The 24,447-nt window shown below is 40.5% G+C and overlaps 1 protein-coding gene across 1 annotated transcript; it reads right to left on the reverse strand.

Annotated features, from left to right (window-relative positions):
- Positions 1 to 338: 338 nt before the first annotated feature.
- Positions 339 to 22,325, reverse strand: engl (endoglin, like). Its single transcript, XM_061712619.1, has 17 exons — positions 22,279 to 22,325; positions 20,794 to 20,899; positions 20,215 to 20,387; positions 16,909 to 17,046; positions 16,639 to 16,813; positions 15,327 to 15,498; positions 15,094 to 15,238; positions 14,224 to 14,416; positions 10,018 to 10,187; positions 9,362 to 9,517; positions 5,889 to 5,969; positions 5,435 to 5,695; positions 4,749 to 5,294; positions 4,095 to 4,236; positions 2,995 to 3,096; positions 2,348 to 2,466; positions 339 to 1,008 (listed from the first exon to the last, which is right to left on the reverse strand). Exons 2-16 carry the CDS (start codon positions 20,858 to 20,860, stop codon positions 2,357 to 2,359), a joined length of 2,631 nt encoding a protein of 876 aa, XP_061568603.1. The 5' UTR covers positions 20,861 to 20,899; positions 22,279 to 22,325; the 3' UTR covers positions 339 to 1,008; positions 2,348 to 2,356.
- Positions 22,326 to 24,447: the final 2,122 nt, after the last annotated feature.

A 24,447-nucleotide genomic window follows, 5' to 3' on the forward strand; every position in this document is an offset into this window, starting at 1 on the left:
AATATTATAATTTTCTGAGACAGTCCTGTAAATAAAAAAGGATCTGTAAAAGGAGCCACTGGCAGTCATAAGAATCTCAGCTCCACCAAGGATTTAGTCACCTTTCACCGTGCAACTCATTGCTCTTGTTAGGTTTGTTTTCCACAAAATTGTTCTCAAATGCTAGTCATCTCAGTCATCTCTGCATTGAATGGCAAGTTCCTGAAATAACCGACCAAGAGAGCTGAAACTGATGGAGAGCAGCACATCTTCACGTGAATCTTGCGCCGCGTTTAGCAGGATGTGCACATACTGTAAATGAAACTGACATCCTCCAAACCTCCTCTGCTGGCCCCTGAGAGCCTCACAATCCTTTATTAATGTTTCACAGAAATACAAGAATACAACATCCAGCACATTACAACATGTCAATTATCAAAACACATACAATTCCTTTGTTTTATTTGAGCACTATTTGATTTGAAATGCAAAACAAAAACCAAGTCGATTAGACCTCAGTTCATTTAACACATCTTGTTAACCACACGGACACAAAGATTTCACGGCGGCAACGACTGGGTACTTTCTGTTTGAGTCACTCCAAACATGTTTAGATGCAACTGCATCCACATAAGCTTCCTTTCCGTGTCCGCTGCCACTTCTGAGGTGATGTGGGGGCAGAATGGCTCGCAAACATCAAACAAGTCACATCTCAGTTTGAATCAAAACATCTGGCCCTGCAGACCGCTGCCATGAGTAACTTCTACTGTATTTAGGGTTTCTGGCCTCATTTAACTCTGCTGCACAGCATCAACAATATTCACGAGAAGAGCGGTGCAGAAAACGGCTCCCTACACACACACACACACACACACACACACACACACACACACACACACACACACACACACACACACACACACACACACACACACACACACACACACACACACACACACACACACACACACACACAGCTGGTAGAACCCGTGTCCCAGTTCTTCTCTCTCAGATTTGCAGAAGGAAATCCTAGAAGAGATAAAAGAAAAAGGGGTTGACACTTATCCAGCATATCGGAGCTGAAATCTGCAGGTGCTCGTCTAATGCTCATGTTCTTTCTGGAGCTGGCGGCGCCTCCAACCGCTTCAGTTTACTTCTTTCCGCCCAGCTGGAGTACCGTGCACAATTGTGCTGTCTTTTATTAGAACAAAAAGGGGAAAGTAGCGGATAGAGATCTAAATGGTTTGATTGGCTATTATTAGCTATTTGTTGGATTTTATTTTTGTGTAGTGTGATAAAGAAAAAGAAGACTTCATAAAATGGTGTAGTGTATATTTGACCAGCAAATGTTAATGTATTTTCATCAAATAACAATAATAATAGGATGCCAGTAACAGATCCTCACAAATACAAGAGTTTTTTTTATTTTTTTTAGCTTTTATAAAACTTTATAAAGCTCTGTTGGACGGGAGCTCCATAAACTCTAAAGAGGAAACCCTGATCTCCCTTTATCGCGACACGCATCCATATGCTGCTCAAGGCCTTGAAGGGTGGTTGTATAAACTCCATCAGAGAGCCAGAACGGGGAAGCAAACACTGAAATGATGGAGTTGTGCCTTTGACTGTGACAGGAACATTTCTGACGAACTGTAAACGACACTAATACAAGACTGTAGTCACCCTCAGTGGTCACAAGAGTGAATATGAGCGTGCATTACCTGGTATAAGTTCATTAAAGGTGTATCTGCATTGAATTAGATGGATATTTTGGGATCTTTGGGTATAGTTGAGGGCAATTAGAATAAAAATATTGATATTGATTAGGGTTTTACAAGTGGTAGCGGGTAAATAAAAAAAGAACGGGGGCTGGAACTGACCCCTGAGGCACGCCACACCTCAGCTGGATTTAGTGAGAAGAGAGAATTGTTCAGCCATGAAGAAGGCCACCCTGGAGAGAAATTAACATATAAATAAACTCAGGCTAGAGCTTTTGATTTCAGCCCAGTACTCAATGACGCGGTTAATATTGTAGTTTCAAGCATTTTAATGAATTTCATTGACTTTCTAGCTGTTGGTTTCAGCTAAATATACCATTATGAGCTGTTGTCTGACGTGATGTGAACATACCTTGATCCTATTCTGCATGTACTGCCACATAACATCACATGTGGATACAGATTTGGGGTCTTTTTCTTATGTTCAGATAAGTATCTTTGAGTTTTTCACACATCACATAAAAGCAGTCAAAGATGAGAAACGGCAGCAGCTTTATCTCAAGGTGATAATATTCATACGGATCAGCACAGGAGCTTGACTGGAGAGGAATTTCAAATATGTGTCCAGTGTCTGCATCACATCCTTCACTTACTTGGTGTCTCTACACAGAGCTGGAGGACTGATCAGGCGGGGAGGGAGGATTCCAGACGCTGTGGCCCCCACAAGTCTGGTCTGTCAAATAACTCTCTCCCAAATACACCGGGCGTCCGCCTTCAAAAGAATCCACACACACACTGCTGTTTTAAAATGTCTACTCAGGAAATACCACCACTTCCAGACAACAGTGATTCATGTATTTCCACATTTTAGTTGCACGTCTCATGATATTTACTGGCAGTCCCAGAAAAGCTGTTATGTAGTGTTGTGCATAGTTTACTGCTGAAAGGCAGATTTATGTGTAGGAGTGCACTTCTGACAGAAGGCAAATCCTTTTGTTGGTAAATTACAGGATGTCTTTAAGTTTCACAACATTTTAATGTCCAAATTACAAATATCACTTCCTTCATTACGCCAAAATCCTTTCTCTTTAAACCACAATATTTTGAAACCCCTACACATAAAAGACTTGAAAGTGACAGTAGAGGCTTTGACAGGTTGTACTTAACATTGGTGTTTTACTGTAAATCACAACTTTATTTTAAATTTGCAATCACATAAAGTTTCACTGAGATGAAAAATACTTCTTTTTTTTGTTTTTACCTTGAGATGGCAAAATGTGTGGCCAGCTGAAGTCCTTACCTGTGTGATTATAGATGCACCATATCGCCCCCATCAGACTGACCCCCATCACAAACGCTGCAAACACGATTCCCATCACCGGCCCCGTCTGCACCAGAGGGTCTACAGACAGAGTGGGGATAAGTTAAGCACCTTGAGAGCATATATTTGACTGTATTTTATTGCCAAGGACTCTAGTAATGTCATGACATGTTTAGTGATAGAGAAGGAGGATATGAGCTAAGAGGGAGATGGAATTTCAAACAACCGATTGTACATACTACTCGGAAAAGCATGTGTGTATCTGTCCATGGGGTGAAGCTGTGGAATAAGTTACCTGACAAGATCAAAGAAAGTAAAAATATTGCGCAATTCAAAAAAGAATTTAAAAACAATACTCTGGATATGTATAGACATGATGGTATATAATCACCATTTAGGGGGCAATTGAACTGAATCTCTGGTATTATGTTTGGTATTAGCTGTGTATGTGTATTTATATGTATAGTTGGTAGGTATGTGTGTACGTGTGAAAATCTATGTGTGTATGAGTATGTGCACTGTATATGGGTGTAGATGCAGGCATGAATGTATCAATGTGTATGTGTGCGTACTGTATATGATTTGATGGTATAAAGGTTAGGGCATCTATAAGCTCGTTAGCTTCAGCCCTAACCCTTTCGGTCAGACTTATGTACCCTTTTTTGTTTTGTTGGATGGACATTTTTCAATGATTGCTGATCGAAATAAACTCAAACTCAAACTCAAACTCAAATTTTGTTTCCACTAGGTCTTAAATGATGTTTTTCAGTGATCTGTTCAAATTTGTAGAATAATGTCACATCCAGATCTGAGTAAAATGATCTTGCGTCCTCTTGTTTGTTTCTCCCAATTACACTGGTTGCATTTTCCTTTTCTGTGAGTAGCACAAAGCAAGCAGGGGCCTCAGGTAGGGAGGACTGTCTCCGCCCCCTTAAATCAGCTGCTGTGAGCAAGACTGCAAAGGCGTGACTGAGAAAGGAGCTTTTATACTGAATCTCTCTAACATTGAGATGAAAACACATCACAGACATGTCATTAATACTTCAGAAAACTGGGGTTCCTGTATAAATGATACTCACGTGCATGCTTTAGGCCTGCAGAGGCTTCTGGAGTGAAACTGAGCCTCTTGGTCCTCTGACCACCGGGAGCCCGCACTTTGGGCGCCAGTGAACTAATAGGATGGGTGACCACCATGGGTCTGGAGAGGTTTCTGGTCTCGCACTGAGGTGGGAACGCAGGGGAATAAGTGTCAGTTGTTGTGTCGACATCTTGGATTGAAAACATTCATTTCCACAACTTTTGAATCCAACTGTAGATTTTTGGGGTTTTCTTTTAAAACTGTGGTATGCTGTGGTAAGCTGTGATGAAGTGCAAATAATTTAATTTTGTAAAAAATGCTTTGAGTCACAGCAGTTGTGCTGTAAAAGAAAGAAAACTGTAACAGTAAGAGGCTTAAGTTTAGGTACCTCAGCAAAGATTTGCCATGTTTAATAAAGATGAATTTCATTTAAGTTATTGTCATTTGGAAAGCTGTAGAAGTGTATTCTTATAGCCACGTAAGTGGCTGCGATTTAGTGTTAAGCTATGTTAGAAATGTTCCTTCTCTACAGAAAGGGCACTTAGAATGTCAGAGGGCTCCCCCATGTGCCTGATCTCATTTCATAATCAAGAAGTAAACTGAGCAAATACAAAATAACCCTGTTCAGTAATATGATCTGTTTTAGCGTCAGTACCTGATGTCTTCGTGATCTAGATACAAGTGGAGGGATGCGTGTCCCACCCTGGCAGTCATTCTTAATTTCCTCCTTCAAGTTTTCTCTTCCTGTTGAGTCAGAGACGCACATGCGGAGACTGCAGTGGAGGAACTGCATAGAGTTGTTATAAACCGGCTTCAGGATGAAACTAAATCTTAAATTCTGCGCCTCCTCCGTTTTTCCTTTTCGTCGGGTGCTTTTGTCTATGCCTGCGCCTCTTCTTGCTTTGTGGGAATTTCCGCCTCTCTCTGGTTCCTCCACCTCACTCTTCTCCTGTTCCAGTTCATCATCCTCTTCAGTCTCCTCCTCCTCCTCCTCCTCCTCCTCCTCCTCCTCCTCCTCCTCCTCCTCCTCCTCCTCCTCCTCCTCCTCGTCTTCTGTCTTTGTGCTGAGCATCAACGAGGGGTCGGAGGAACAGCCGTTGCTTATCAAGGTCCAGAAGGGGGATTTTTTGGGGTCGGACCCCGGGGATATGACACATGATTTCACTTGTATGACATCTGCAAGGGGCGGTTTGGCTGAAATCTACAGAAGAACAGATATTAACAAGTGCATATCAGGGATGTTTCATTGAGGTTAGTGACAAAATCTTAACCAAAGAACATGAAAATACACATGATAGTCTGCATGAAAATGTAAAAACAACATATGGGGCAAACCCAGACCTGAACGTAGACACGCCGCTCAGCAGTGATGATGCAGGGCCTATTCTGCATCTGCTCATAGTTCTCAGTGACAAAAATCTCCAAAGTAAGAGCAGGACCAGATCTGTGTCGGGGACGTGGTTTGTTCCCGAGTCCTGGACTGGACACTGGACCCCGTGACGCCCATGGGACCAGTCCCATCTGAGGATAGTTCACCTTCTCATTAACAGCAGTAGGATTTGGGAGGCTGGGGTGGCTGGAGATGGCAGCTAAGCAACTAAACTGGTAGAAAAACAAGATTACAAGTGAGGAATCTCAAATGGGAACATTGCATTGATATTTGCATGATGGGAAAATGATAATTGGATTGTAAATGGATTACATTGAATTGGATCAAACTTGAATATGCTTGAAGCGCTTTGAGATGACTATTGGTGTAAACTGTCTCTTTGGTACAAACACACAAATATCTCACATGTATGCTGAGTGGACGTTTGGATTTTTCCGTCCCAGTGAGAGCCACCGTGGTCTGAGGCTTGTCTTTCCAGAGTAACACCTGGACAGAGAACCAAGAGCCAAATCGAGCAACACGCTCTCTGAAATCTGGTGTAGTTGTAAGTCTAAGAGCAAAGAAGAAGTTAGCTTGAATGTAATTCTTAAAAGCTACTTGCATCATGCAGAGTCCTGGGTAGGAAACGAAAAGTGTACTATTATTTCCATACAATCCCAAATGAATCCCTTCTGACACTATTTTATATTCTAATTGGCTCAGCTGGGTTGCGGAGAACCCCATGGGTTGGTTCTGGGCCTCATTCTGTTTTCTGCTCACATGCTGCTTCGTGTTTGTACTGCATATAAACTTAAGTTAGTCAATGTGATTTTGAGCTTTAAAAAGGATTGTTTACAAATTTCTTCAGTTTGCATTTGTAAATTAGTTTTTAAATCACCTTGTGAAATAAATAAAAAATAGAAAAAAGACTTGGGTTTGTGGGGGGAAAAAGATTGAGCTCAAAGAAAAAAGTGTTACTGTAGGATGTACAGTACTCGACTGCTGCCTGAGTGATTGGTCTGTAATTTCATCCACATGATGCGTTATTTTCTTGTTGTCCTGACTGTTCCTCTCATTGATCCATACTCCTTTGCAGCCTGTTCCCTGCCTGTGTGCTTTAGTTGCACTGATTGCTCCTCTGCAGCACTTCAGTTCATTTTTGTACCAGATTATCTTAACGCTGCTGCTGATCCGCCATCCTCTATGCTTGTTGCTTGTGTGTGTTTTTAATATTACTATTTTTTCTTTTTACCTCACCTGCTGCAATAGTGTACGGAGCAGGGAATAATAGTGATATGAACACTAAGAACTATATATCCCTCAGGCTATTTAACCTTTACTGACGCAGTACGTCCTTGAAAAACTGTGGTGGAGGACACGTCCTCTTGCCGAGGAAAAGATGTTACCCTTTTCCAGAAGACTCATACGGCTGGTCAGAATCAAGCAAACAAAACAACAACAAAAAAAACCTACCAAAAATAAAACAACCAACACTGGGTCCAGGACTATTAAAGCCTGTGGTGATTGATCATCTTAAACAGACAAATGTGGTTGGGAAAAAATGTTGGAGGATCGTGGTCAGAGAACACTTTAATGTTTGGTGAATCGGTTTAGGAGAAAATCAGGGGTGGGGATGAAATTAAATATGTTCGTATGCAAAGGTAATAGAATACTCAAGGTATTGGGACTTAAGAACTGTATGGCCTCAAGAAAAACCAGATCACTAAGGATTTACAGAAAATATGGGAGGGATCACAAAGACTGGACTCTGTCTGAAGCGATGAAAAAGATCATGTGGCGGTGATCGTGCCGCTGTGATAGGTGGAGTGTGCTCCCATCATGCCAAATGCCTATGGCACGAGCCTGAATTAACGCTATCATGGTTTGGATCGCTTTACGCCCCACATAAAAAATAAATACTTGTATTTGTCTATCTGTCACCTTGTTTATGTCTTTTGGGAACTAGTATGTCAGACAAGTGGAACAAATATCAATGCAGATATATAGATCTTGCTATGTTGGCAGCCAGGAAATGTATAACTAAATTGGAAATAATCTAAACCCCCAGTATTAGTCCACTGGTGGAATGAACTCTCAAGCTACCTTACACTTGACGATATTTATTACAAGAGTAAAGGCAGATCCCCAGACTTTTAAAAAAATATGGCAATCTCATATAGAATTTGACTTTAAGAATCTCGTAGGTCAATGTAAGACATAGTAACAATGATAAGACCTGAGTGCAATGGTTTGTGTTGTTTTGTTGTCTTGTTTGTTTTAAGTGGGGTTTTCCCACCGTTTGTCTGTCTGTTTTGTTAGGTTTTTGGTTTTCTTTCCGTTTTGTTTTGAGGGTATATGTTTGGACATCATTTTGGTTCTTTAACGGACCAGCCCCAACTTAGGATAGGAAAACAATGACAAGTGTTTCCTACTTTTTTTTTGGATAAGTCCCCTTCATCATGAAGTATGGTAGGAATACTATTTAACTATTTAATTATTATTTCAGAGTCATTGATATGGTAGTACTATCTGGTATTTTCACAAGTGTAATGAATATAATTTTTGGTCAGTATATTTGGCATGATTATAGCACTATGAAATATGTCTTGGTGTGTATGGAATTTGACTGACTTGATTTTTTATTGGAAGTTGAGATGTGGGGGTTTTGTGTTCTATGTATGTACAGTATACCCCTCTAGTTGTAATTTAAAATATAAAAATATAATAATAAAAAAATAATAAGAACAAAAACAGGTCAGAGAAAACCTGAATGACCAACAGTAGAATGTATTTATTGTTCCTTGGCGGGGTGGACATTTTCAAAGATGATAATGCCAGGTGTGCTACTGTTGGTAAGTTCCCATCTACATCTGTTCAGCTCAGTTTTAGTTTTAGGTCTTCTGCTGTTTTATGTTTGTGTTTCCTTTCAGGATCATTATTCACTAATGATTTCCAAGTGTGATTTTTATGTTGATGACACACAGGTGATAACAGAAACTAATTTACTTCTATATCTTATTAAGCTGAAGACGCTGTCAATGATGTTTTTGTTTGTTTGTTTTTCTGCTGCTTTGGCATATACCCTTCATTGGGTAGCAGATATGCTGACAGAAAAGGAGCAAAGGGTGTTTTTTGTATAAAACACACAATAAACACATTATAGAATGTATTAAATTGTATATTTTAATTCAGTATTCCAAAACACTATCCCTGTGCCTCTGTTGCTTGTTTAATTTTTAGCTGTCCTTTCCTCCAGTTTCAACCTCTGAACTGGAGCTTTCCGCTCACTTAATTTGCCTCTCTGCAGATACTAATTTTTGTTGGGATATAACTGCTGTGTTCTGGTCATGATGACATGGGTAATGACTTGCACCAGAGGAACATCCAGATACAATTTAAAATGTTCATTATGCACCAGATTTGTTTTTTTCAGCACTGCTGACTCAGGACAAGAAAACACGAGTGTACAAGGCACACAGACTGTAGGATCTATGTGGTATTTTGAGCTAAAATGTGAAAGACACATTCAGGGACCATGTAAAAACAACATAAACGTGCTAAAATGGGCATAATATCATCTTTTTCTTAGTTCATGTTCTCTTTGTGCTGAAGTTTATTCTGGTCTTGCTGTGTGCTTCTTTTTAAAACACCTCTGCAGTTCTCCGTCTGTCCCTCGGACACCTTTGTTTGTTAGTTTTTGATCATATGAAATGCAGTTGAACCAAAGCAGGCCCAAACCTTTTCAAAATGTAGTGAAACAATTATATTTGAATTGAAAATACAAAAAAAAAAAAAGTCACTTTGAGTGTAATAAATTGAACAATATGTAGAAAACACATAACCAAAAGAGATACAGAAATGTTGTCCCTTATTGCTTTCTGTCTGTCCTGTAATCTCACCGTGTTTGTATACTGCACCCCTCTGGGCTCTCCCAAAAGCAGGCCCTCTGTCCCACAGGAAATCACTGGGAACACTAACAGGAAATGGCTCCCATTGGACTGAGCCTGGCATGTCGTGTCCCGAAGAGTCACGGCAGCGACTGCGGGAGACAATCTCTGAGGGAGAGAAATAATGCCAGGCTGTAAAACTGCCAATCACAGACACTATGTCTACCATAAGTAGAAAAAAAACAATTAAACAGGTGGATATATATATATTACAACAGTGCCTAAGCACTTACTCAGTATGACAAATGTTGATTAATTAGACCTTAACAGCAACGATATCTCGAATTTAAGACAGAAATAGCTTTCATTTGTTTTTGTGTCTACCTGAACATTTTCTGTTGACAGGGAAACTTAATAATTAACATAAACATTATATTTTTCAAATTACATGATTTGCATTCAACTTTGTCCACAACTATCTCAGTAATATTTGTTCCACCTAGGTTTAGATAAGAATGACTATTATGTTTTATCCAATATTTAGTGAAATGTTTGAATTTTATGCACATCATTAACTGTTTCTTGACACCTCTCAACATTACAAGTTATATTTCTAGCTTCTTTTGCGTGAATGTAATTTATAACTGCATGTCAGACTAATATAATACCTGCAGGATGAGTTGGTCCACGGTCACGCTGAGGCGTCCATCATCGCAGCTCACTGTGAAACTCCCTCGGCCTCCTGCTGCTCTGCCTCCAGTAATCAGCCACTGCCTCAGCTTGCGCCCCTCTGCCCAAGGAGGCCTCACTTGCAGAAAATTCCCCACTGCCATCTCATCTGTGGTGCGAACCGAGATGGGACATGGACACAGAAGAACAGCTATGCAGTGTTGTACATGACATAACTGCCTGAGTTAAAAAAACAGGAGCAAGTGACTGAAAAAGTGTTTGATTGGTGACTAAAGCCCAGTGGAGGAAATTTTATTTAATACATATCTTATTGTAAAGGTCCTCCTCCTACTCAGCCCACCTTGTGATCAGCCCTCTTGTCACTTGCAGTTATGAAAATTATGGAAGAAGTTTGGTAAACTATGCGCCTGCTTCTCAGTCTTAGCTAAAGGGTTCAGACTAATAGAAAAACTGGCAAAAATTGACCGTGCAGAGCTTCCCTTGGACACAGAACCAGGGTGATTCATACAGAGATCTTAAGATAAGGTTTACCTCTTTGGGCTTGAGTGACCAATCTGCTCAATCCCTAAATCCATCTCACAAAATAAGTCAAGTCACCACTGAAGGGGCAACTTTTATTTATTTATTTATTTATTTATTTATTTATTTATTTATTTATTTATTTATTTATTTATTTATTTATTTATTTATTTAATTATTTCTAACAACTATCAGAATATTTATATCAATAGTTAGTAGCATGCATTGCTATGCATGGCTATTGACATGTAAATCGACCTGTAAAAGTCAGACATATTTGCATTTTGATCCTGCAGCTGATATCTTGTGCGTGTGAGTGTGTGTGTGCTTCACCAGGCCTCTTTGACAGTCTGATCTAACACATTTTATTAATCCATGATTCTGTCAGAGAGGACTAAAATCACTTGTGTGAAATGAACAAGGACAGGATAGAGAAAAGAGATGAGACAGTAATGGGTGCGGTGTGTGCAGTATGGTGATTGTTTGTGTGGTGTGGTGAACTGTGTGGTAATAAAAAGCTGCAACTTTAAAAGCTCAACTCTCTCGGTGTCCATGTTTCCAGGCTGAACATCTGCCTCTAGTTGTTGATCCTTCCTTCTCCACCTAATGCCCCACCTTCAGAGCCACAGAGAGCACTCTTTATACTCCAATACTTAAAATGTGTTTTTCTACTTAATAGAGGTGGAAAATATAAGCTTTTGACCTTAAATTAAAAATAACTTTACAACATACATGATAAATATTATTCCCTCTTTTGTGTAGTGGTCAACCTCAAACCTTCAGCCAACCTTCCACAGCAAATAAGGTAAACACGGTGAGTGAACGGTGGTGCGACCTGCTGCCGCGACTTGCTACCACTACTCTCCGGCTATCTAAAGAAGGAAAAACAACAGACTTTTTAACTAATTTGATTCATCTGACGGCTGCTCTCCTACCGTCTGTTACCCTGTTGATAATTTATGCTGAAATTACGCTATAATATTCAGATCAGCTCAGTGTGTGACTGTAATTGCGATCAAAGAGCATGCTTGGCTACACCTGCCTCTCTCCGGTCCTGCTCTGCGAGCCAGAATGTGGATCATCAAATCGGCTATACTAATATGGATTACTGTGTTTTCTTTGATAAACTCCTTGTCAACCCTGTTATACAATACTCAGCTGTTGAACTTCTCAAACTTCGCTTTAACCTAACTGCTCCAGCAGCTTTACAATCAACACTGCACCCTGTCCTGGGCAACACTCGTTTACCTTGTCGGAGATATCTTCCTGATGGGTCCTGACAGAGTTTCAGCATCAATGACTCTACTACAATTAGCTCCCTCTGGTCTCCCCATCAACCAAGATTATCCAGCAGGAAAGTTGACCACGCTGTGTTAGCCAGCCTGGCCAGGTCAACTAACATCAGTAATGTCTCTCACAAGAGCGCCCATATGGATCTCCACTTTGCATTATTCAACATCCGCTCACTTCCTCCAAGATCTCATCAATGACTGCAAGTAGGACTTCTTAAGCTTGACAGAGACATGGCAACAAAGCAAATTACTTTTCCGAGCTGAACTAAGCAATTCCCCTTGGGTTTGTTTACAACTGCCAACCCTGAACCACTGGACACGGTGGAGGGAGTTGGAATGTCTCGTCTATCTCTGTGCCAGTTTAGCGGTCGTTTGAGTCTCTAGTCATAAAATTGATCTCCTGTCTCCTGTTGTCACTGTTTTCATTAATTCATCCATTTCCCCTACTACAATTCTCTTGTTTATCATTTACCTTCTCCCTCTTGGCCACTTCTTCAATAAATACAACATCAAGTTCCAATGCTATGCAGACGACACACACCTATACTTGTCCACTAAACCCACCACATCCCTGCCCCCCACTTCCCTTTCCGAATGCTTGCAGGAAATGAGATCTTGGTTCTCTAAAAACGTTCTCAAGCTCAACAGTGATAAAACATCAAACAAAAAAAATCTCCTACTCATTGGCACCAATTCCACCCTCTCGAAAATAAATAATTTCTCCATCTCCATTGACAATGCATCTGTTTCCCCCTCTCCTTAGGTTAAGAGTCTGGACACCACCCTATCTTTCAAGTCCCATATCAATAATGTCACTCGGTCAGCTTACTTACTTTTTGTTTTATGTAATCATTCTTGCCTGCACTCTTCACTCTCCTACTCAAGTGCTGAAATTCTGGTTCACACTCTTGTCACATCCCATCTAGATTATTGTAATTCTCTCCCCTTGGTTTGCCTGCCAAGTCCATCCATAAACTGCAACTGGTTCAAAAGTCTCAACAATAGAACCCGTTCTGCAGGAACGTCAGTGGCTTACCATCCAACATCGCATCATCTACAAGATCTTTATCCTCACTTTTAAGGCCATCAACAATCTTGGCCCTCCCTATCTTTCTGAACTCCTCCACATCAAAATACCCGCCCGATATCTCAGGTCCTCTTCCTCAATCCACCTCCAACCAACTTGCCTGGATACCATGGGGTCAAGGCATTGAGTTGCTCAGCCCCCCACCTTTGGAATTCCCTATCATAGGACATCTAGCATGCCACTTCTACTGTCAATTTTAAATACAACACATCTTTTTAGACAGGCTTTCTCCCTATCAACTTGTTGCATCCCTGGTATCAGTACTACTTTTTGTTTGTTTTACTGTATTTTATTGCTGCTTTTTTTGAGTGTTTGATGGACTCATTGCCTTTTTAACTTTATACGGTGACCTTTTGTGTCTATAAAGGCGCCTATAAAAGAATGTATTATTATTATTATTATTAAATTATTATTAATTACCCGTCCCAGGACCTCAGTGGGTCCTGTTCTTTCTTTGGACTTTGTTATTGGCTTCCTTTTCAGGTCAACACAGTAACATTAAGCATAGTGAATTGTTTTTCCACAGCAACTGACTGTGTAGCATTGCCCAAACTTCCATCTGCCTGTGAAATGATTGCTGGTCCACGTTACCTTTTATTTCCACAAATGTCCCCTGTTATGATATCTGGTTTAGGGTCCCAGTTCGCCTTCAAGGTCTGGAGAGCTTTTTGCAAAGCTTTGAGAGCTACAGTAAGCCTGTGTGCTTTTTATTTTCATTCCCCTCTAGGAGCTCTGAAGGTTTGATCCCGGCCCTTGAAGTCTGCATGTCAAGAGTGTTTGTCAAAAAGAGAAAACTGAATAAAGAGGAAGTACAGTATATGGACCAAGAGTGTGTAAATGGGTAAATGTGGATTAAATTAATGGACAAAGTAACAAGGGTGTATGAAGACCTGCAGTTAGCTTCAGTGTTACAACTTGTAATCCATATTCTTTCAACCATCACAAATTATCTTGATCATTAAAGCATTATGTTCCATTTATATCTTCTGTCTGAATAGGTTTCACTATAACTCACTCTGTCCTGCTGTGTCTTTTTGGAAAGATCTTTGTGCTCTGTTCAGGTCTACATCATTCAAGTCAAGCTCTGCCGTCTCACTATGGACATTAACTGTTAACTGAGAACTGTGGCATAAACCTACCATTTCTCACTTAAAAGTTCTGACTAAAAACAAAACCTTACAGGAAAAAAAAGGCACATGATGAAAATGATAAGTTACTGAATCGGAGAAAATAAAAGGGAAATATTCACACAGGGATGGACACAAGAGACACACAGGGTTCCTGACCTGTCCCACCCTCAGCTAGCTGGATCACAAAGCGATTTGCCAAGTCAGCCTCAGTGTATGACGTCACCTTTCTGTAGCCGCACTCCCTGGCCCAGGCGAGAAGGTCAGATATGGTAGACAGGTCAGAGTTGAGTGCGCTGGACAGGGTTAGGCCAGGCTCAGGTGGATAGGGTGGAGAAATACTGTTAGAAGACTGTGGAAGGAGACAGAAGACACATAAAACAAGCACATGATCACACGGTTGTCAAGGACAAAGACGTGAAGGGTGCTGGATTCATCTCAGAAGGACAGAGACCAAAACATGACCATATACCATATTTTCCGCACTATAAGACGCACCGCATTATAAGGCGCTTCAGTAGAGGCTGGGGTTACGTTATGTATCCATTAGACCAAGGGTCGGCAACCCGTGGCTCCGCTGCTTTCTTGTTTTTCGTCGCTCAAAATAAACGTCATACTCGTGAACGCCGGTATACCCGCCAAAACGGCATCCATTCGTCGCGACTTTCAACCCCAGCAAGGCCAAGTATGGAGAAATGTAAGAAAAGAAAAATATCTGAAGAAAATCGAACATTCAATGATGCCTGGGCAGATTTATTTGCATTTACCTCTGATGAGAGTGGCCTACCAGCATGCCTAATTTGTGGAGAAAAACTGTCTAACAATAAACGGTCAAATGTCGCAAGACATTTCAACAATACACACAGAGCCTTTGCTCAATATTGATCCATATATAAGGCGCACCAGATTATAAGGCGCATGCTCAGCTTTTGAAAAAATTGAAGGCTTTTAGGTGCGCCTTATAGTGCGGAAAATACGGTAAATGAAAAACTTCAACTGCTATCTGAAGATGAGAGACGTGGTCCATACATGAACAGAGATCTGACCGCGGACACCGTGAGCAACTATCGCCCAGTTGACCGGCACCGAGCTGCTGAGGATCAGCACCACCTTTTGTGCCTTTAAACTGGCAACGGGAGGCAGGAGAGAGACAATGACCTCCACCTGGAGAAAGCTGGAGAGAGGACAAGCGTAACCCTCACGTGTATAACAGATGAACGTTTGTGCTTTTGTCAGGACTCTCAGAAGCGGCGTGTTCTCACCCACACAGCCCTGAGCCGGCTGAATGGAGCCTGATCACATGGACTTCAGGACCGTCTCCTTCCACGGGGGCGTAGGCGCAGCCCCGCACTTCCTGTGGCTGCAGGTCAGAGGTCAGGTAGTTGTGGGAGACGAACATGGACTGGAGTCGGCACACGGCAGGCAGGGTCGAATCTTTAAAATTGACACAAAACAGAGTTTTTTTTTATCAAGATCTTTCTCGGACAGTCTTACTGACTTGCAATCGACCTCACGCTCTGTCTGCCGAGAACACAGACGTGAACTGACCTGAAATATAACCACAGCGAGCAAAACTGTATGTCACAGATGTTAAGATTAACCACGTGCACCCACAAGGAAAGACACTTGTTCTCTTTTAACATTGAACCTTTTATTTTGTGTTTGGTGAATTAAATTTCGACAGTAAGGAAGGAAATGGGGAAAATGAGTTTTAAGGGGAAACCCAAAAAGGTGTGGTTTGGAAGGTGTGTATCCACTTCATCTGGCATAAAACACAGCATTTTAGAAAAAGAGAATCATACATATAGTCAAATTTGGTGGTTCTAGTGTGATGGTCTGGTTTATATATATTGTCATTGTTCTCCATTGTTCTTAGTTTGTTGTGCTCTGCCCGTCCCCCTCCTTTTCTCTTCTGTGCATGTTTGCAGGCCAGAGCTTCAGGAGCTGCATGCTGACCTGCAGTCCCACCTCTGATCTCTCTGTCTGTTCTCTCTTTTCCTGCTCTGCCCAGCTGGCCTCCGGCAGGAGTGTCCCCCCTTATGAACCAGGTCCTGGTCCAGGTTTCTTCCCTCCTAAAGGGGGGGTTTTTCTTGCCATTGTTTGGCTTAAGGTTTTTCTCCCACTAGGGGAGTTTCTACCTGCCATTGTTTATGTAATAATTGCTCGGGGGTCATGTTGTGGTCTCTGGAAAAAGCCTAGTGACAACTTCTGTTGTAATAGACGCTATATAAATAAAATTGAATTGAATTGAATTGAATTGAATTGAATTGAATGTATGTATAGTATATGTATATGTATGTATGTATGTATGTATGTATGTATGTATGTATGTATGTATGTATGTATGTATGTATGTATGTATGTATGTATGTATGTATGTATGTATGTATGTATGTATGTATGTATGTATGTATGTATGTATGTATGTATGTATGTATGTATGTATGTATGTATGTATGTATATATTAGTATACATAATCATCTAATCCTTACTATTTCACATTTATACTACAAACCACCACTGCTGTACTTTGATATGAATTCTCCATGTAGTATCGTTTGATGGTGGCTTACCCTCTCCCAGTCGGATGTAGACACGGTTGCCATGTGTAGCGTGCGTCATAGAGGACAGGTTGCCATGGTGCTTCAGGGCCCAGCGGTGCAGGGCAAGGGGGCGTAAAGGTACTGAAGGAACAGTCTGAACGCGCAAATGGAGAGTGTATGACCGCACGCTAGAGCTTGCAGACACCTACCAGGAAAGGAGGAGAAGCAAAAATAACAGACCATTTAATCAAAATGTGAACAAAATGAGAGGTTTTTTGTTCTCAGTGTGTGACGACTGACCTGCACCAGCACTGAGAGGTTGGACGGCAGCTGCTCAGACTCCAGCAACCAGGTGACCGGGACTTTGGAGCTGAGCACCAGCTGGACGGGTCTGAGTGGGGAGGAGGACAGAGGCAAAGGCTTCAGCAGCACCGTCACCTGTGGACGGGAGACAAACGGGGGAAATATACAAAAAGCTACTTGTTCGATGCTTACACACAAAAGGATGGGATTTCTGGACCATACTTTTTTCTACAACAAAAGTTTTTCCAGCACGTATATGTATACAACAGGACTAAATAACCATAGAAAGAGATTAAACAGCGTGCCCAGCTAAAATATTAACTGTTCCAACTGGTTTGTGGTTCACAGTTTTGGAGTCTAAAGTTGAACATTTTTGTCATAACTTTCTTAGTTTTTTTAAAAACTCAACATGACAGCTGGATAAGAATCGTACAGCAGGAATTCAGACACAAGACGGCCATGACGTTTCTATTTTACTCTGAATCAGACCATAGTTTATATTGAAATTTTTTTTTATTTCAGTTCAATAACACTAATTCATAAGAAAATGTTTTTACAAAGAAAGTAAGCTAATTGAGTGCAAGTATAATCAAATACAATTCAGTTCAGCGAATATAAATACTATTTATTATCAAATAAATCAATTTTTTTTATCATGACATTGATTCGAATTCAGGCTAATTCATCAAAACTGCTTTACAGTAATTTGAAGTAAATCCATAAAAAGCAATCCAGCTAAAGAAATAAATACATTGCATTGACTCTTCACTTTGAGCATTCGAGATGTGGCAGGTGAATATTAATTTTTAATGGTTTTTCTGGTATTTTGTTATTTCTGGTACCCATTTCTTTGACTTTATTTCAGTTATAATTTCATCTTGTGATAAAGTGACCATCTAGACAGGACTAATATGACTTCACTACACAAGAAATCGTAATAACAAAAGGCCAAAATCATGTTGTGCTTTGCGTCTTTTTATGCCAAATGAATAAAAATTCAGATTATCTCTGTAAATTTAGGTGTAAAGTGGAAATAAACAATGAGCAATTGCACCAAAGAAACATTTGAATCTGTCCTGGATACGGTTCAGTTCTGTCTGCAGCGAGCAGAAGACAAAGAGTTTGTGTGAGAGGACGCAGGCTGACGTCTAGTGGTTTACTGTCTGCTGACCTTTTTCCATTTTTCACATTCTCTGGTCAAATTTGATGGAAGGAGACAGGAATTTTAAATTTCTCATAGCTGAAGTTGGAGCAAACCAGATTCCTGTTCCTCCACAAAAAATGAAGGTGGTCTGGTCTCTCATGAAGCTCCTAATACAATTTCCTTGGTTTTTGCATTTTTGTCACATGGACATGATCTAACTAATTTTGATATCAGACAAAGATAACCTTTTATAATAATAATCAATCATTAATCATTTATCAACTGAAAAAAAACATTTCCAAGCCAACCTGGACCTGCGTGAAAAAGTTACCCCCCATTGACGTAATAACAGGTTGTCCCATCCTTGGCACCAAACTCTGCAGGCAAGTGTTTGTGATACTGAGTCTTTCTCGTCCCTGTGGAAGCATTCTGGTCCACTAATCTTTGCAGAGTAGTTTACAAGTCAGTCTCATTGGTTTTCAATCATAAAAGGTCATGTCACAGCATCTCAATTGGATTTAAGTCCAGACTGTGACCAAACCACTCCAAGAACCTTTATTTGGACTCAAAGGTGGACTTGCTGATGCTGATCAGACCGTTGTCCTGCTGCTAGATCCAAGTGCACTTGGATTTAAGGTCATGAACCGAGGGCCTGACATCAGGATTTTCTGGTATAAAGCAGAATTCATGGTTCCATCAATTATGGGAAGTCGTCCAGGTGCTGAAGAAGCAAAGCAGCCCCAGACCATCACACTAGCACCACCACATTTGACTGTCCATATGAGGCCAGATGAAACAGGATGCACACCTTCCAAACCACACCTCTTTGGTTTTCATCTTGAAACTCTCCCATGGATGGACTTTTTTCCCCATTACCTTCCTTACTGTTCGGTCATGAACACCGACCTTAACTGAGGCCAGTTAAACCTGCTTAAGATCTTGTTTGACTTCCAAATGAGTCGTCAGTGTGTTCTTGGAGTAATGTTTGTAGGTTGGCCGCTCCGAGCAACATTCACCACCGTTCCATGATTTCTCCATTCATGAATAACGGCTCTCGCTGTGGTTTGTTGGATCTCAAAGCCTTAGAAATGTCTCTGTGACCCTGTTCTGACAGATGGATGTCCATTACTTTGTCCTTCATCTGTTCTTGAATTTCTTTAGATTGAAATGTGATGTGTTGCCTTTTGGGATCTTTCAGGCTACTTCATGTTATATAATTTTTAGGGCCCGAGCACTGACAGTGCGAAGGCCCTATTGTATCTGCAGGAATTTTTATCGTTTTTCTTCCGACGAAATGAGGGCCATTTTTGCCCCCCTAAACGTGCCTCAAAAGTCAACACATTTTGCAAGCAAGCCAGGTCTGGCGAAAGATTTTATATTTAATGGTTTACATTAATGTGCGTGGCCTAATGGCTCAACAGCGCCCCCTAGAAAACTTTGTGCCTCATGCCCCACAATACGGTTTGACGTACATGCACGAAAATCGGTACACACCTGTATCATGTCGCAACTTAAAGAAAAGTCTCCTGGCGCCATGGCCGAAACCGAACAGGAAGTCATCCATTTTGAATTAATCGCGTAATTTTGACGCAATTTATGCCACTTCTTTGGCCGTTAATACGGCCCGAACCGTAATTTATACATCAAAATGTGCGTCTCCATCCTGCGACGACGCGCATTACTTTTCTCAGTCAAAAGCGTTACCGTGGCGACGATAGACACCAAAAAGCGCGCCCCCCCCTTCATCTGATTGGTCGATATTTGATTGATCCTATTTTCTGCAATAACATTTGAATGGTTTGACATAGAGAGTCGTGGGTGGTGTCATCGGACTCGGTATTGAGTCCTTCACCTTACTTGGTGCAAATTAGCCCCGCCCCTTCTTCTGATTGGTCGATATTTGATAGTTCCTATTTTCTGCCATATTGTTTGAATGGTTTGACATAAAGAGTCATAGGTGGTGTCATCGGACTTAGTTTTGAGTCCTTGATCTTTATGGGTGAAAAATTGCACGCGCGAGGGCCCGTTCATCACTGCTTGCAGCTTTAATTGATCTTTCATCCTTAATCACAATCACAGATACTTTTTCATATAAGGCCAGACTGGTTTGAAAGCATTCATTTTGCTCATCCTGTTAGAAGTGAAAGTTCATCCGCTACCTTGCCCTCAGGGCTGTCTGTCACTCTTCCCAACGCCACCACGTGAGTTTCCTTGTTTCCGTGCTCTCTAGCAGCGCAGCCCGGTCCGGCCTCAAACCGCTCCAGCAGCCCCTGAACAGGGTGTTCTGACCCGACTGGACCGTCCAGGGAACAGGACTCGTCTGCACTTTGAGCTGAGGAGAAGTGGCAGAAACTTGACAATTAAGTGGAAAAAGAAACCAAACAAAAAGAAAGGTTAACTTATGTGCTGATGCAAGGATGCATTTTCTTGTATTTTCTTGTTTAAAGTGATAAATGACGGGTCAGGGGTTGCTACCCTGGGCTCACTACATTCCTTTTGATTGAACAGTCTGTTTTAATCTTCGCCAGAGGGGATTGGAACATTTCCCAGACAATTTCAGTTTCACTCTGACACTTACTATAAAGGGCCTTCTTGTGTGTGTGTGTCTGTGTGTGTGTGTGTGTGTGTGTGTGTGTGTGAATAAAATACAACTTTTGAAACATACTGTATTGTGTCTTTGCAACAAAGTCCCTTTTGTCCTAAATGTGTGCAGCCCCACCCTGATGCTTTCACCGTACCTGTTGGTCTCTCACACAACGAAAGGAGGCAGAAGATAATCCAGCTCATATCTGTCAGGGAGGGCATGATGAGACTCGACTGACGCTACGAAGCCCCTGAAAATATCTTCAAAAGCAACACATTTACCATTTTTGACCAGCTGTAACGGCTGAAGTAACAGTTTCTGCAGCCGTGAGAGCAGTTTAGCATCATGTGTGTAAAATGATCTGATCAAACAACTCATTAAGAGCAATAATCGGTTGTTCATCACTGATGATTGTTTGTCATGTAGTTGTGAAATGATCATCTTTATATTTAGCACTAATGGCCGATGAAAACGTGTATCGTGACTGTATGAACATTTATCCTTGAGCTGTAGTGATGAAAGTTGAAAAAATAACATAATAACAATAACAATAATAATCTTCATTTAGTCTTTAACTAATACTTGATGTAAAATCATAATGAAGACCTTGAGTCAAAATGAAAATGAAAGCAATGATAAAACTGATAAAATACATTTCATGTTTGTTCAAGTTTGTTTCAAGTTTGTTCATTAAGATAACAGTAAAACAATTGTTCAACATGTTCAAACACATTTGGCAAGAACAGTTACAAGTATAACTTCTTTATATGAGGCACGATACAGACTGAATAGGTCAAATATTATCCTAATAATTCCATATAAAATCTCTATCAGTTTTTTTCCTCTTGTTTATGTCTTTAGTGTTTCTCGGTCGTCTTTGAAGGATATGTGCACTGATACAAATATTGTGCTTGATCTACTTAAAAAAAATAAGTAATAACTTAATAACTTTTTGCATGAGATTATTATGTAGAAAGACTAGTCTTTGTATAAACTACTTCATTTTTTGTATGTAAATAATACATTTTGCAAATGCAATCAACTTAATTGTGTTAAGTTTACTTTATTTATCAAAATTAAGTTGACTTTATTTACCAAAATAAAGTTGACTTTACTTGCAAATGAATTTTGTACATACTAAAAATTAAGTCGTTTATACAAAGACTAGTCTTTCTTGATCAACATAAAAATCTCATACAAAAAAGTTGCCTTAATTTTTTAAAAGTAGATCAAGCAAGATATTTTTTACTATGGTGTTCTACTTAGACAAATAAAGCATGTTTCATCTAAACATTGCTCAATCTGCCCAATAGATTAAGATTTTTAAAGGAAAAGTAAATACAACAAGATCATTGCTTGTTGTTTGTGTGTAAATGAAAAGATTGCCTGCATGGGATTACATAAATACTGCTTGTTAAGGAAACAAAATGCACAATGTCTTGTTTTTTTTAACAAATGCAGGTTAAGTTCAAAACTAGATGCATTCATGTAAAGCAACAAACTTCATTTTTAATTGTTAATATCACAGATTTAAATATGTTATATTTACGTGCGTTTAGGTTTATTTTTTTCAGTGTGGATCACAGAAACAGTTCTTCCTCGCCAGTAACCGGGTCGGACAGACAGATGTGCGACTCACCTGCGGCGCAGCTGATCCAGATGTGGCTGCAGACTCTCAGGACTTTATCTCCAAGTCTTCACTCCCCCCCCCCCTCCTCATTTCCTAAACACACACCCACGCCGTCTCAAGTACATCTCTAAACAGGGGAAAAACAAACAAAACACTCAAACTTCATCTTCAGCTGATGCGCGTCTGAACAAGAGGGGGGAAGGAAAGAAAGAAAAAATGGGATAAAAAACTAATCATATGCAAGGAGAAGGGCTGAAGGGGTGAAGGAGTTATAAAGACACATCTATGGGAGGGACTGCGGGGTGGTGTGACAGAGTGGAGAGAGAAATGGCAAGGAGAGGAATGAAAGGCTTTGGATACGTCTCCAAGCGTAAATGGCAACAGGAAGGAGGACCAGAGGGAGAGAGGAGGGAAGAGGAGGAGGAGGAGGGAGGACCTGCAGCTTGACTGGCAGGTGAAACATGAAGGGGGGGAGAAAAGTCTGACACATCTGCCTCTTATTCTCTGGGATACTGGTCCTCTGTAAACTGTTTTATACTGCCCACTTCAATAAATCATGGAAGTTATAAAAATAAAGCTGAGTTGTGTGAATGTTTCAATGTTGCTCATCAAAAAGTTCTTTGGAGAAGCATGACACAGCATTTTTTAAAGATTATTTATTCCCTGAGGTAGTAATGAAAGTCCCGGGACAGTTTGATCGAAATACCAGACTGATAAAAGCACCATTTTCAACCACTTCTTCATATCTCTGTTCAAAGCAGCAGCATTTAGGGGGTCGGAGTCGGCTACTCTCTTCAAATACAACACCCTCTTCCACAGGCTTACGTTTTTAAAGTCTGTGTTACAGCTTTACATTTACTACCGCTCACACACACACACACACACACACACACACACACACACACACACACACACACACACACACACACACACACACACACACACACACACACACGTGGAGATACAGACAGGGAAGTTGGTCCTTCTCTGAAGTGTCCTACATATGCAACTGACTCAGTGGATGACATACATTTTCAGAATTTGACGGCCCCAAATAAAATTACATGGTTGTGTTATATTAAAGTTTAATGAGTCTACAATCACTTAAGACATCTAAATATAAGTTCTTGAGTAAAGAATAGCCCCTTTATGAAAGCAACAAATGAATCCAGCCTTCACGTCTAACTTGCCCTATGTATGAGGTGTGTAGTTTTAATTTGCTTTATTTATTTTCCTTACCAAAACAAGCGGTTTATTCCTAAACCTAACCAAGCTGTTTTCGTGCACCACCCTAACTCAAGAAGCAATCGAAGTTGTGAAGACAATGTATTCAGATATGTATACTTCGATATGTGGCTATAACATCTTCCACTGTTCATGGAAGGCTTTCTGCAGGATGTTGAAGTGTTTTATGAGTGGATTTGTGCCCATTCGCTCCGTAGAGCCTCTATAAGATCAGGCACTGATGAAGAAGATCTGGCCCACAACGACTCTTCCATTTCCCAGAGCACGGTCAGTCTTGGGGAGTAACGGTTTATATGTACCGCCATTATGTATTTACAATAAATATTTTGAGTAACTGTATTCCGGTACAGTTACTCAAAGACTAGTTACTTTTAAATCGGGCCATTTAAAATACTTTCGTAATACCATTTGAATACTTTCATATTTTCTACTTTCCCACCAAAGATAAGTAATATAGATAAATAATAAATAGATATTAAGAGCAACCGTCTACGTGTTTTTGAATATATTGGTTATTGCTTTTATTTTTATCCAGTAAATAAATTAACTTTGGCATTAATATGCCTTCTGTTCCTGCTCCTATGTATTTGCCAGGACAGTTTGAGTTCCTGATTAATGGTGAGTATGTAATTGGTAATTATACGCCATATTTATACATAGATTTAATGACAATCAATGTGAAGTATTCTAAGTATTCAGAATACAATACTGTATTTAGACAAAGTAACGGAATAAGTTATATTCTACCCAACACTGAGCACAGTCCTGTTGGAGTAGAAACAGACCTTCCTCAAAGTCGTCTCACAAAGATGCAAGTATAACACTGTCCAGACTGTCCTGGTACGGTGAAGAATTTCCTAGCCCAAACCCAGAGGAACACCTCCATGTTAATACCGCTCCTCCACCAAACTTCACAGGTAGCACGTGAAGGAC

This window comes from Cololabis saira, chromosome 21 (genome assembly GCF_033807715.1).
Source record: "Cololabis saira isolate AMF1-May2022 chromosome 21, fColSai1.1, whole genome shotgun sequence".
Lineage (NCBI taxonomy): Eukaryota > Metazoa > Chordata > Actinopteri > Beloniformes > Belonidae > Cololabis > Cololabis saira.

Coding starts and splice junctions, on each gene's coding strand:
- engl (XM_061712619.1), bottom strand. CDS start 20,860: ATGCCCTCCCTGACAGATATGAGCTGGATTATCTTCTGCCTCCTTTCG. Junction 16,814..16,908: donor ACCTCTCAGTGCTGGTGCAG/GTCAGTCGTCAC, acceptor CTTTCCTGGTAG/GTGTCTGCAAGCTCTAGCGT. Junction 10,188..14,223: donor GCTAGCTGAGGGTGGGACAG/GTCAGGAACCCT, acceptor TTCGCACCACAG/ATGAGATGGCAGTGGGGAAT.